The 14,162-nt window shown below is 38.7% G+C and overlaps 1 protein-coding gene across 8 annotated transcripts in view; it reads left to right on the top strand.

The window, feature by feature from the left end:
- The window catches only part of usp32 (ubiquitin specific peptidase 32), an 84,902-nt gene that overhangs the window by 50,079 nt on the left and 20,661 nt on the right, over nucleotides 1-14,162 (top strand). For 2 of the 8 annotated variants that reach the window (XM_040131514.1, XM_040131513.1), the window contains exons 7-16: nucleotides 805-912; nucleotides 1,171-1,286; nucleotides 1,461-1,523; nucleotides 3,197-3,280; nucleotides 3,368-3,429; nucleotides 3,570-3,672; nucleotides 6,032-6,248; nucleotides 6,859-7,040; nucleotides 8,415-8,555; nucleotides 12,210-12,327. In XM_040131514.1, the coding sequence (XP_039987448.1) occupies nucleotides 805-912; nucleotides 1,171-1,286; nucleotides 1,461-1,523; nucleotides 3,197-3,280; nucleotides 3,368-3,429; nucleotides 3,570-3,672; nucleotides 6,032-6,248; nucleotides 6,859-7,040; nucleotides 8,415-8,555; nucleotides 12,210-12,327 (1,194 nt within the window). Of the gene's footprint in view, nucleotides 1-804; nucleotides 913-1,170; nucleotides 1,287-1,460; nucleotides 1,524-3,196; nucleotides 3,281-3,367; nucleotides 3,430-3,569; nucleotides 3,673-6,031; nucleotides 6,249-6,858; nucleotides 7,041-8,414; nucleotides 8,556-12,209; nucleotides 12,376-14,162 lie in introns of all 8 variants that reach the window. The other 6 variants (XM_040131510.1, XM_040131508.1, XM_040131515.1 and 3 more) reach the window with 5 other exon arrangements.

Here is a 14,162-nt window from a genome sequence, read left to right as displayed (position 1 = left end):
ACCCTTTGCTATAACACTTTAAATTTAGCTCAGGTGTTTCCCATTTCTCTTGCTCATCTTTGAGATACGTCTACACCTTGATTTGAGTCCACCTTTGGTAAATTCAATTGATTGGACATGATTTGGAAAGGCACACACCTGTTTATATAAGGTTTCACAGCTGACGATGCCTATCAGAGCAAAAACCAAACCATGAGGTCGAAGGAACTTCCTGCAGAGTTCAGAGACAGGCTTGTGGTGACTCACAGATCTGGGGAAGGCTACAAAAAAATTTCAATTAATTGAATGTTCCCAGAGCACAGTTGCCTCCATAATTCTTCAATTAAAGAAATTTGGAACAACCAGGACCAAGAGCTTGAGAGGATCTGCAGAGAAGAATGGCAGACAATCCCTAAATCCACGTGTGCAAAGCTCGTTGCATCATCCTCAAGAAGACTCGAGGCTGTAATGGCTGCCAACTAAGTACTCAGTAAACGGTCTGAATGCTTATGTCAATGTGATTATTTCAGTTTTTCCTTTTTAATAAATTTAAAATTAATTAAAATCCTGTTTTTGCTTGGTCATTATGGGGTATTTTCTGTAGATTGATAATGGACAAAATGAAGTGAAGGTTGTTTTTTTTTTGTATAAAGCTGCAACCTAACAAAATATGAAAAAAGTAAAGGGGTTTGAATACTTTCTGAAAGCAATTTACAAGGTCTTATTATAGTCTTTCTTCTTTTCATTCATGCCATCACCGGTGAATACACCCCTTTTAAAAAACTTTGTATAAATATTATCTGTGTTATTGATCTTGTTTTTCAGGCTTGTTTCATGCCTTTGATGAGAATCGGGACAATCACATCGACTTTAAAGAGATCTCTTGTGGACTTTCTGCGTGCTGCAGGGGACCCATTGCTGAAAGGCAGAAATGTAAACCCTGCTGTGGTTTTGAATCTTTGTCGATAAATAAATCCAAGAGGCTTCACATAATTATACCAAGCCTTTTTATGATAACTAGTGTAGACTGTTTCATCTTTGTAGCCGCTATCTGTCAGAAAAGGAAATATATTGAATTCCTGCTAATAGACTAAACTGCAAGGTGTGGGCTTAAAATAAAAGTTTTGTTGCTATATTGTAATATAAAACCATATTTTATTTCACCACTACATCACTTTCTTTCACTGCTAGTTTGCTTCAAAGTGTTTGATGTGGACCGTGATGGGATTTTGTCTCGGGATGAACTCCATGAAATGGTGGTTGCCTTGTTGGAGGTGTGGAAGGACAATCGCACAGACACACTCCCTGTAAGTTTACATACATTGGAATTACTCTCTAGCTATCTATCTGTTGGATAACATTATATACAGAACACACACATACACACTCATTTGTGTGTGCGTGCGTGCGTGCGTGCGTGCGTGCGTGCGCGCGCTCTCTGATTTTTCTACTTCATGCTGATAAATTTTGTTACCTTTCAGGAGCAGCACAGTAGCGTGTCAGACATAGTAGAGGGCGTCCTGAAGATGCATGACACAACCAAGGTGAGATGCAAGTCACAGAATCATATATATACATATACATACAGCTCTGGAAAAAATTAGACCACTGCAAAATTATCACTCTGATTTTACTATTTATAGGTATGTGTTTGAGTAAAATTAACATTTTTGTTTTATTCTATAAACTACTGACAAAATTTCTCCCAAATTCCAAATAAAAATATTGTTCTTTAGAGCATTTATTTGCAAAAAATGAAAAATTGTCAAAATAACAAAGAAGATTAAGTGTTTTCAGACCTCAAATAATGCAAAGAAAACAAGTTCATATTGATTTTTAAACAACACAATACTAATGTTTAAACTATAGAAGAGTTCAGAAACCAATATTTGGTGGAATAACCCTGATTTTCAATCACAGCTTTCATGCATCTTGGCATGCTCTCCACCAGTCTTTTACATTGTTGTTGGGTTACTTTATGCCACTCCTGGCGCAAAAATTCAAGCAGCTCAGCTTTGTTTGATGGCTTGTGACCATTCATCTTCCTCTTGATCACATTCCAGAGGTTTTCAATGGGGTTCAGGTCTGGAGATTGGGCTGGCGTTGACATGGTCTTAAACTGGTGATCCTTCATCAACACCTTGATTGACCTAGCTGTGTGGCATGGAGCATTGTCCTGCTGGAAAAACAAATCCTCGGGGTTGGGGAACATTATCAGAGCAGAAGTTTTCTTCCAGAATAACCTTGCACGTGGCTTGATTCATGTGTCTTTCACAAAGACGCATCTGCCCGATTCCAGCCTTGCTGAAGCAGCCCCAGATCATCACCGATCCTCCACCAAATTTCGCAGTGGGTGCGAGACACTGTGGCTTGTAGGCCTCTCCAGGTCTCCGTCTCACCATTAGACGACCAGGTGTTGGGCAAAGCTGAAAATTGGACTCATCAGAGAAGATGACCTTACACCAGTCCTCTATGGTCCAATCCTTATGGTCTTTTGCAAACCTCAACCTGGCTCTTCTTTGCTTCTCATTGATGAAGGGCTTTTTTCTAGCTTTACACGACTTGAGCCCTGCCCCTAGGAGGCTGTTTCGAACCGTTCTTGCCGTGCACTTCGCCCCAGCTGTCATTTGCCATTCTTTTTATAGGTCACTTGATGTCATCCTACAGTTGCTGAGTGACATTCGAATGAGTTGACGGTCATCCCGGTCAGTGGAGAGTCGGTTTTACCCTCTGCAGCTTTGTTGTCCCCAGTATCTGCTGCTTGTCCTTGTTCTTATGAACCGCTGTCTTAGAAATTTTAAGGATGGAAGCAACCTGACGCTCACTGTATCCCTCTGCCAGTAAAGCCAAAATTGAACCTTTCTTTTCCTCACTCAAAACCTTTCTTTTGGTATGGTCAGTAGTTACTTTTTGATTCCAATTGCTTTTGAGGTACTACTAGCACTGTTTTTGCCATCCAGCTGGTCCTATCTCAAGAGGATAGTGATGACCAGAGCAGTGGTTTTTATACTTTTCCTCGTTAAATAAGATTTGGTTTAGGTGATCACCTAATCAATACCCTATTAAGTAGAATTAGGTGTGCTTCTGTTGGAATTCAACAGGCACTGGAATGGAATGGCTGTCATACATGTAGAGATGCTGATTTCAGAAAAATTTACTGTGGGGGCTCCCCAGTACACTTACATCACCAACTTTGTGTTGTCTCACTCCTTATCAGCTGGGGCACCTGACCCTGGAGGACTACCAGATATGGAGTGTGAAGAGCGCTTTGGCCACTGAGTTTCTAAACTTGCTTTTCCAGGTCAGTACACCCCACAGTTGTACAACTTTGACTGATTTTGCTTTTGAAATGCTGTATGCCGTTTTCCACTTCTTTTTATTCATCTAGGTCTGCCACATAGTCTTGGGTCTCAGGCCTGCTACTCCCGAAGAGGAGGGACAAATTATCAGGTACGTACATGTCCTGGTTTTTGCCAAATTACCTGTACACAACTTTGAGGACTGTACTGTTTGACCTAATGATCTTTGGCTATTCGATCTGTGTTTGTATGTATGTTTTTATGTGTGGGTGGGTGTGTGTTGATGTGTAGGGGTTGGTTAGAGAGGGAGAGCAGACATGGGCTTCAGCAAGGCCAGAACTGGTTCCTCATCTCCATGCTGTGGTGGCAACAGTGGAAGGACTACGTCAAATACGTAAGTCAAGTTAAAGAAGATGAATTGTACAGATGATTATACAGTGTATATACTGACAATAACATTACATAACCATTTAATGGATACTACCTTTGTATAATGTCACAGCCAGTGTTCCATGTCATGCAGTCTACTGTTCTGAAGTACAAGTTTAGAAGTGTCTAGTAGCTGATCACAAGGATTTTGAAAACTTTGGTGCTTTTTATGATTACAACTTGATAATACAATTTGAAAATAAATTTCGAAGTGTAAATAGCAGGTATAGGATATTGGACAGGGTTATGATGAAGTTAGACCTTTTGGTTAAAGGAAGCATATATTTCTTCACTGGCTATCATATCCCTCCTGTCTACATCATTTTCAGTAGACAGTAGCACTTTCGAGAATAAGTTAATGTTTTCATGTCAGTCAAAGCAAAATGCAGATTTAAGAGTTGTTCTTTAAATTGGCTTGTGAAACTGTTTCAATCTCATCCTCGCTTCTTGCCATTTTTGTGGCCATTCTTCTGTCTCTGGCACAGGAGAAAATATCCCCCATTCTTAATCCCATGTACAAAGCCCTGAACACCACACTCAAACCAACAATTAAGAGGTCTGAAAGCAGTCCATATGTTTCTCAGAATTTGCTATCAAAAAATTTGTACAGGAATATTTTTAATTTTAAATCTTCTTACAATAATCCATAGATTATGAAATACATGTTGCTTAATAAAGACCACATATACAGTACTACAGTGAAAACATTCAGATGTAGGGAAGGTAAGCCTCTAATGCTTGACTGCATCTTGAAGACCATTTCACAAAGAAACAAATATGATGCACATCATTTTTCCAATTGTATAATCCAACTTTTATTTTGCCTTAAGCTTATAGACACTTACAGGCCATTCTTTTCCTCTTGATTTTAAAGAGCCAGTCTCCAAGATTTCAGTCCTGGTTGTTCTGGCGACACCTGTAGTTACTGGTGGTAACAGCAAATGCTGTGCTAAAGGGCACAGAATTCTGGGGGCAGCAAAACAAACTATTGTTGTTTTAATAAAGAAGTCAGGCATTAATTGGCCTTTTTCCATCATTCTGTGAGCCACCGTGATCTTATTTTATGCTGCACACGGCATGAGTCCGTGAAAAGCTGGGCACGGTAAAAGAAGTTGGTTACCTTGCTAAGAGGCTGGAGGTGTGCAGCCTGTCACCTGCAGCTCTTCAACACGGTGCCTGCTCTTTTTTTGTTCTATTACTCCCTGCGATATTTCAAACTGATCCTCTGTCCAAAAATGCCCAAAATGATCGTGTCTTGTTTTGTGGACACGTTTTTGATGATTATAGTGGTAAGTGCTAAGCTCACTGACAAACGCATCGCATTCCCTCTGACTTCTTCATAATACAAATTAGCTTGTGTTTTGCCAGTTTTATTGCTTTTAATGTGAAGCTGCAGCAGTAGGAAATGTTGGGTTTGCATTAGCAGTAACTTAATACTGTATTATTTTAGGGGAATGTAAAGACAACCAGTTCATAATACTACACATATATAGAAAATGCAATACTTTTATCAGTGCACCATAGGCTAAATCTCAATCATGAAACCTCAATCAGCAATAGATAGTGACTTAACAGACGATTTAAATGAAAATCTTTGAGATTGCTACTTTAACTTCATGATTTGTAGCTGTGGAGAGCATTGATTAACCTGGTTCTCAAAAATGTAAATTGAACATGTACCAGCTGACTGACTTCTGTTTTCCCAAATCAGTATTTGCTGTGACCACACTTTGCCTTTAAAACAGCACCAGTTCACCTTGGTAAACCTGTACACTGTTTTTCAAAGTACTACACAGGTATGTTGTTCCAAATTTCTTAGACAACTTGCCACAGTTCTTCTGTGAATTTAGGCTACCTCACTGTCTCCTGTCTCTTCATGTAATCCCAGACTGACTTGATGATGTTGAGATCAGGGCTCTGTGGTGCCAGACCATCTGTTGCAGGACTCCTTGTTCTTCTTGTCGCTGAAGTTATTTTTTCTGACTCTGGCTGTATGTTTGGGCTCATTGTCAGCTGCAGAATAATTTCGGAAGCGATCATCTAACGTTTAGTAGTTGTATCAATATGTATTGTTAAAATACTGTAGTGTGTCCCATTTGAAGAGGCTTTGCCGTTCATATCTCTGTAACTGTGGGGAGTGACGAGATTTCATTCTTCCCACTCACAAAAATACCAATGCTACAGTTTTGGATGTTACATACATATTAGTTTATGAGACTAGGTTTGCCACTGCATCTTGCACAATAACCCCACACTGGGAGAGAAGCAGTAACTGTCATGATAGCAACACCACATTAATCTCAGATCACTTTAAACAATGACAGGGCAGTCCCTGCTGTTGTCTTCTTGTCCAGGAGTATAAGGGCATTGTGGTGGAGCAGCCATCCATCCTGAGCTCATTGCGAAGTCCGATGGCCACAGCCACTATAGAGCCTGTCCTACCAAACAGACTGGGAGGATTGGGAACCGTCAGCCCTGTCAGCCCCACTGAGGAAAGGTCACCTGATGCTGTGTCGAGTGCCTCAGAGGCTACAGAGACTGGTCAGTCAAAAAAGGACATTTTTGGAAAAATTTGACACTGTGTTGTATTCAGTTTGCCAGTGTTCCTAAATATTAAATTTAATTACCATAAATTCTTGAAATACTCACCACTCTGCTAGTCCAAGTTTTCTTTTTGAAGAGAAACACTGTTTTCAGTCACATATGAATTCCATTCGCCGTTCTGAATTTTTAGTATAGTATTTTGCCGGCCTATATCAGAGACTGGCTTTTATATGTTAATGCCCACCACTGTTATTTGTGACTGGGGCTATCTGTTTAATACCAGATTTTTTTTTTCTTTAGAATTTTCAGTGATAATATGTATGTCAGAAGTTTCCCCTTTCAAAGAGATAAGAGGCATGTTTTTACGCAATTAGAATTAAGCATTTGGGTTCTTTCCTGGTATTTATATGGTATCATTACTACATCTTTACAATGTCACAACAGCAATACATGGGAGGTGGATTCACTTGAATAAAGCATGCCAACCTGTAAATTGCGTAAATTTAATAATTGTTAATAATTTTTAATGATTTTTTTTTTTCCCCCTGTATGTCTTGCCTGGTTAATTCCTCTTTAAACACTCCCCCCCCCCCCCCATTCCCGGCAGCAGCCCTTAGCCCTCAGGTAGCTCCCTCTGCTACAGAGGGCTGTTTTGCCCGTCAGCACAACGTATCTGACAACAACAATCAGTGTTTTTCTGGAGCCAATGGCCACCTACCCTCCCAGCTGGCAGCACAAAGACCTGGAGCCATCGACAACCAGCCTCTGGTCACCACCGACCCCATGAAGGCATGGACTCTGTGTGTGTGTGTGTGTGTGTGTGTGTGTGTGTGTGTGCGTGCGTGCGTGCGTGCGTGCGTGCGTGCGTGCGTGCGTGCGTGCGTGCGTGCGTGCGTGCGTGCGTGTGTGTGTGTGTACTGACCAGTTTCAGTTGTATACTTTACGGAGTTAAGTCTGTCTGTTTGGTCTGTCTGTTTGGTCTGTCCTCACTTTCTGACACACCTTCAAAGGGCTGTTTGAGGTATAAGACGTGGTTTTAGGGCTCAGGTTAGAATTAGGTTTAGGTCAGGGTTAGGGTTAAGGGCTAGAGAATGCATTATGTCAATGAGTGCCCTCACAAAGACAGAAGTACAAGTTTGTGAATGAGTGAGTGAATGAGATTCCTGCTCTGTTTAATTTGTTTTTGAGCAGTACAGAGCCAGTTGAATCAAATTAAACTGAGCCAGAATATTCTGAGAGGAATGTACATATTCAAGAAACAAAGGGTAAGGACAAGAACTAAAAAAAAAACCCATAGTATTTCATTTAAAACTGATGATTTTATGGAATAATTGTGGTGAGAAACTGAAAATGCCTAACACACTTTGAAAGCTTAAAAGTGTTGACTGAAGTAATTTGATGAACAAGTAAAAATTTATGACCAAAACTAGCATATTGGCATTGGTATTGTAAGGATATTTTGTCTGTGACTTTCAATGCCAAATAGATATGTATTGTGAGAAGTGTGTGTCTAATAAACTGTAGCATCAACCTACAGCTTTTCAGTATGTAAAAAAGAATCTTTTTATGTTATTTGGAGCAGTTTGTTAATTATTTGCAGACCAAAAAATATTCCAGTTTCAGTTCTAATCTTACAACCTAGTGGTTATAACAGAAAATCAACATTCAGCAGTCAGGAGTTGATCATGTAGCACAGATTAAAATCATGTTCACAGCTGTGCTTTGGCATATGGAAGCTACAGTTTCAGAGAACACTCTGGTTTGTAGTGTGTTCCCTCTGGGTTTCCTTACTGAACCAGGCTCCTCTGTTCACAGGAGTAAAACAGTTGCTGTACAAAGCCATGCATTTAACATACAGATATAATCCAGTATGGAAGCCTGTAGCGACTACATTAAAATGATAATGTAAACTTGAAAATAGTATTATAATTTTCCACATATATGTGTTACTTAGTAAAAATGAAAATGCAATAATCCAATTTTCATTTCCATTTTTACATACGTGTATGAGTGTTATCATTTTAATATAGTCCCCTATAGGCTTCCATTGACCAGACTGTTGACAATGAATACAAATTTCACAGCTTGTTTGTTTATCTTTACAGCATTTGCTATCATTTGTGCACGTATTTAAAGGCTGATGTTTGTGCTGTGCCCCTGCAGGCCCCTACCTTAACCATGGAGGGTGGCAGGCTGAAGCGCTCCTTGCAGCTGGTTCCTGGAAGAGACTTTGAGACGGTGCCTGAGCCAGTGTGGCGAGCACTCTATCACTGGTACGGTGCCAACCTCAGCCTGCCACGACCGGTGAGTGAATACAGCATAACCACTCAATAGTTAATGAACCTCACTATCTCTGTCATACAGTACTGAGCAATATTCAATCACGAGATACACTCTGAGGGGCAGAGCTGTAGACTTGTGACTTGACCAAGTCAGATTGAAAGGATAATTCAAATACATTCATATGGAACCCAAAATATTCACTATTAAATAGATTTAAAAAACATTATGACAGAACTGATGAATACATTTGGTAAAATATATAACTGAAGCAACAATTTGTGAAATTATTGAAAAGAAATAATAAAACTCAATTCATTATGAAATGTTACATCATTAATTTTCTCAATAGCTGAATTTTATTGATATCATTTTTATTTCATTATAGACTAAAGACTATATACTACTAGATTTTATTTCAAAATGCCATTTTTCAAGTCTCTTTATTTTCCTCCACCGTGGTACATGGTATGAGGGACATTATATCATCATGCTGGCATATGTGACTCTTTAGACATATTCTTGTGAACATGATAACTCGAGCATTAAATAGTAGACACTTCATACTTACATCACAGGTACTCCATATTGACTAGATTATCTGATTAGATTTTGTTATGCCTTGTGGCATAAATTTGCATATTAATGAAGTAAAGTTTTTTTTATGTTGTTGTTGTTCTTGATATTTATACATGTTCTATTGTCAGGGAGCTCGTGGTGGGGACATAAGGCAATCTGACACATTTCATGGTCTGTTTCATAATGCCAGTTTTCATAATGACATATTTTATTTCATAATGGCAATTTTCATGACAGTGGTGTTGTCACCGCCCTCTCACCTTTTAGCCAATCAACCCCCTGCCTCTTAAGAGCAAGCTCAACAACTGCTACCACGTGTAGCCAGTTAAGTAGAGCTGCCACAATGTAAAAGTAATGCTGAATTAGCCAAATAGAGGTTGCTGCTCTAAATAATACACAATCACAGACACAATAACAAATTCTGTAGCTTTTAAGCCTTAGCTTAACAAGGCTGCCCATGCTACCTAGCTAGCTAATCGAGCTTGTAGTGCTTATTACTAAGCATCAAAGTGAAGAATCCTTGTTAGTAGTGTTAGCTAGCTCCTCTTGGCTCGAAAGCACACAGAGAGAGTTTATCTGTCTTTTTGATCTTTACAGAGGTGTGTGTCTTTCTCTGAGGGTCATCTCTAAAATCAAAATGCTGCTGTGGTACCTAATTAATTAACCAGCTTACTTGTTGCCGTTGACACTGTCTCTTCACTTTGATGCTAAGTAATAAACCAAGGTCACAATCCCGCCTAGCTAGTTCCCCAGCTAGGTTGATAGCATGTGAAACCATATTAAAAAATAAAAAGATGTTAGTTTAGGTATCTGTGTACTGTATTTATTTATAGCAAAAGCCAGGTGGTTGAATCAGAATTACTTTGACATTGTGGTGCTAACTGTGTAATGCTGGTATAAGTTGTTGTGCTTGCTAGCTTTAGAGGCAGAGGGCGTGGGATTGGCTGAAAGGTGAGGCGGTCACTACACTACTGTCATGGAAAGTGGCATTAGGAAATAAAAATTGGCATGAAATATAAGTGTTACTGGGGAAATGCCATTATAACAATAAAAGCAGACTTTTGAAAAAGGGCATTTTGAAATAAAAATGTCCACCTTGAAATAAAAATCAAGTCCTAAAAAAAATCTAAAATAATAAGGATGAAATAACATTTACGTTTGTCAGTTGAGTTTTAATATTTTTTTAATTATATCAAATTAATCTTTAATTTATGTTTCCCACAATTTATTTATGTGATTATTTATATAAATAAATTGTTAATACATTATTACACTTTGGAGCTCCATATATTACAACTTAAGTCTTATTTTCCAAGGAAGAATTTTCTAACCAGTCTAAGTCCAACTGGCCAAAAAACACAGGCAGATAATCAGATGGGTTTAACAAGACAGCAGTTTATCGGGATTATCTAAATCTTTTTTTTTCTTTTTTTTCTTTTTTTTGAGGTAAAACTGAAAGTGAGAGCACTTAAAACGTCAGTAATAATCCCTCATTGCACAGGGAAACTGTGTGTACACAACTACACTAAGTAAAGTAGGTCAGAGTTGAACCAGGTGTGTCATGCTTTAAACTTTGATCAGTGTTTATAACAGTTTGATTAAGAATTTACATTTTGCCCAATTTTATTCCTCTAAATAAGTTTGATCGGGAGGTCAGCCTATCTGATTGTCTGAGTGCTCATCTTTATTGACCTGTCAGACATGTTTTTAGTGATGCCCCTCTCCCATATCTCAGTAATTAGCTTGGTAATGTGAATGTGGTTATAACCAATAGGAATGAAGGCTAAAACTACAAAATTAAGACTCAGATTGAAAAAAGATCCAACTTTAATAATTATCAAAGTAATAATAAAAATAGATGTGACAGACATGCCTTGTAATGCCACATACTTTGAATATTTAATTAAAAGGCCTATGCAGTTGTGCTATGTGAAAAACACTAATAACAAAGTATTGGAAGGAAAATATTCTGATGATGTGTCATTTTAATGGTAAGCATTCAGGGACCTGAAAGACTTGACTAGGCTATTTTGATTTGAGACCCAACTTTGATTTCTCCCTAAAGACTTAAAAACACCTCTGCTTCAAGTATAATTGCTGATATTTGGAAATATCTTCTTCTTCTTCTTCTTGTTCCCAGGTCTAAGCAATGAATTTGTTGAGAACCAAGTTTACCTGACAGACATGAGGCCAAATCTACAACAAAAAACTAAGTTACAATTAACAGGAATTATTATTGGTCAGCATTCAGAGACCTGAAAGACTTCCAACTGACCTGCAGTTTGTTTTTATAGTTTTGTGACTTGACTTGAGATTTGCTTTGATAAGACATGAAACTTGAAATTAGACTTGGTCTTCATTGACTTAAGACTTGAATTGGACTTGTCCAAACAGTTCTGCTTAACCATAAAATGAAAACAATATATACAGTATTTGTCTTTAAATCTCGTTAAAAATTAATTTGACAGCATAAATTATGGATACTCTGGACCCTTAACATGACTTTGGAATAAATGCAGTGATTTGAATCTGTTCAGTCAGATGCCAGTATTTTGATTTTCCCCCACAGTATTGTCCACAGAATAACTCAGTATGACAAGAAGTGATGAATGGCAAGAGGATGAGCCATTTATTTTTCTATGGAGAGAGAAGCACCACCTAACAAAGGCACACTTCTCAAGTTTTTGACTTTTGGCTACCAAGTTTTACAAGTCTACTTATGGGTCAGTATTGACTGAATGTCATCAAAAATATTCATGTTTGGATGCCCCTCACAGCACCTTAAGTTGCTTTCACGCCTGAACTGTTTTATTGAGGTTCAAACAAGGTTGGGTGTGTTTGTCAGGTTTTTTTGGGTTTGTTTGTTTTTGGGTTTTTTTTTGTTTTTTGTTTTTTTTTGGTTTTTTTTCATTTAGGCTGGTGTGAAATCTGCATAGTCTTTTTTGTTTGTAGACCAAGTGAACTAAACTACAGGAGTGAAGGTTACCTCAGAGACAAACCCTGGTCATAGGTTTCCAGAAAGATCAGTGCACTCAGTTTTTATCATTCATGAAAAGTATAAAACTCAGCATACAGACACTTTCCCTCTCACCCCTGCAGGTTATCCTGGAGAGCAAGACAGGCCAAGCAGAGCTGGAGCTCTTCCCCCGCTATGTCCTCTTCCTCCGCCAGCAGCCGGCAATGCGTTCCCCACAATCTAACATCTGGGTCAATATGGGTATGACCAGCCTGCGAATGTTCCCACCGTATTTACCCCCACCAAGAGGTAACGTAAGCCTGCAGCAAGACCAGAGCAAGCCGTCGACAAATGCTTCATTGAGCAACCCCACCTCCCCCCATTTAATCCTCCTTTAGTGGACTGTCCAGCCCAGGCAGTGCTCTGGACTGGGCAGTAGAATGAAACCAGTGGTCCTTGAAGGGGAATTACTGCTTATCACTACAAAAGATGAATAATTCAAACTTTTCAATCTTCACAGACCTTGCCATTCAACTATTAGTTTTGACAACCCCTGTTGTAGTGCTCTATACTGATTGTAGTAGTTTAGTTAGTTTACTAAATTATAATAAAAAAACTTTTAAAGTGTAATATGGAAAGAAGACTAGGTCAAAACCTAGTATTTGGCTGGACCACCTTTTCTCTGTTTGCTTATCTCCAACTGTCTTTCTCACATATACGGTATTTTAATAGAGCCAAATTCCCAATAAAGCTGTTCTCATTTACAATATTTTCCCTTTTCTGTTCTCAGACAACAGATTAAGTATAGGGACTGAAACGCGGCCCATTAAGATTACGTGTTAATCAGCAGTCACTTCCATGCTATTTCCAAGCTGCTGCTCTGCACTGCAAAAATCCTGATTTTATAACAGTGATGTCGTCTGACAAATAAGTGTAAACATAAGTTAAAGACAATGGCTGTGCTGCTGTATTTACTGGTTACATGATCACTCAGAGAGAAAGTTAGAAGCTCATTCACATCTATACAGCTGCCGTGCAGTCAATTGAATGAGATGCATAGAGAGGTGTACCTGCTGAGGGAAAGATTTGTCGCTAGGTGCTTTTGTGATGAAAAGTCGAAAAAGGGGTTTGAAAAGCCAGTAAATCTAGTTACAAAGATGCCAAATTGGCAACAATGCCTGTAAATGCCCCCCTGATGACCCAATAAAAAACGTTTTCGCCAGTTCATTTTGAAGGAGCAACCGCCAATGGGGAAATTCCAACGCTCAGCCAACTGACCAATGGTGTAAATTCAGCACTCAGTCACACAGCATTCGGCTTACCAATGGTGTAACTTTATCACTTCTTCACTCACTCACTCACAGACTTTCACATTTATAGGGCTGGCCGCGCTGTTGTGGTCCAGCCAAGACTATTTGGAAAAATCTGGGAAATGAGAATTTGAAGCATGTCTGTACTCACCTGTTAGGATTTTAGGGATAAAAATAATTCAATTTTGGTTTTCGAACATTTGCAAACTGACTAGAATAGTCAATAACGCTTACGCTTCTCTGATCTAAATACAGAAATATTGAATCCATTACAATCTTAGCCTACTCTATTTCTTCCCTGAAAACCTTTTCATCTGTTTGCAAAATAACACAAAGAAAATATTTTTTAAAAGTGCCCCTAATTGACAAAAGCAAATGCAAATTTCATTCCATGTTATTTCAAAACCCTTATTGGTCCCTATATTAAATAAAGTAATGTAGGGAGAACTGCCTTTGCTGTAAGTGGAAACCTTGGCACTGTAGACAGAATCCACATTACCACAGGTGGAAATGTCAGAACGAGTAGAAATATTATCAGCCGGAATGTCGTCACAGCAGATAGAAATGTCATCATCACTGGGGGTAGAAATATCACCAGCATGCTGTCTTCCTTCTATAGATAAGTGTGTGATTACAATGCTGTAAAGTCAAAGTTGGACTGTTGCTGCAGAAGTGCACCAAAAGTTATCCCTGTGACAAACCAGATTGTAGAAACTCTACCAAAGTCTGTTGTTTACCAATATTATTCAAAACCTATTTTTGCATTTCATTTATGCCAGTGTTGCA

This window comes from Xiphias gladius, chromosome 7 (assembly GCF_016859285.1).
Source record: "Xiphias gladius isolate SHS-SW01 ecotype Sanya breed wild chromosome 7, ASM1685928v1, whole genome shotgun sequence".
Taxonomy (NCBI): Eukaryota; Metazoa; Chordata; class Actinopteri; order Istiophoriformes; family Xiphiidae; genus Xiphias; species Xiphias gladius.
Note: the sequence above shows the minus strand (reverse complement) of the source record. Positions and strands in the feature narration are given on the sequence as shown.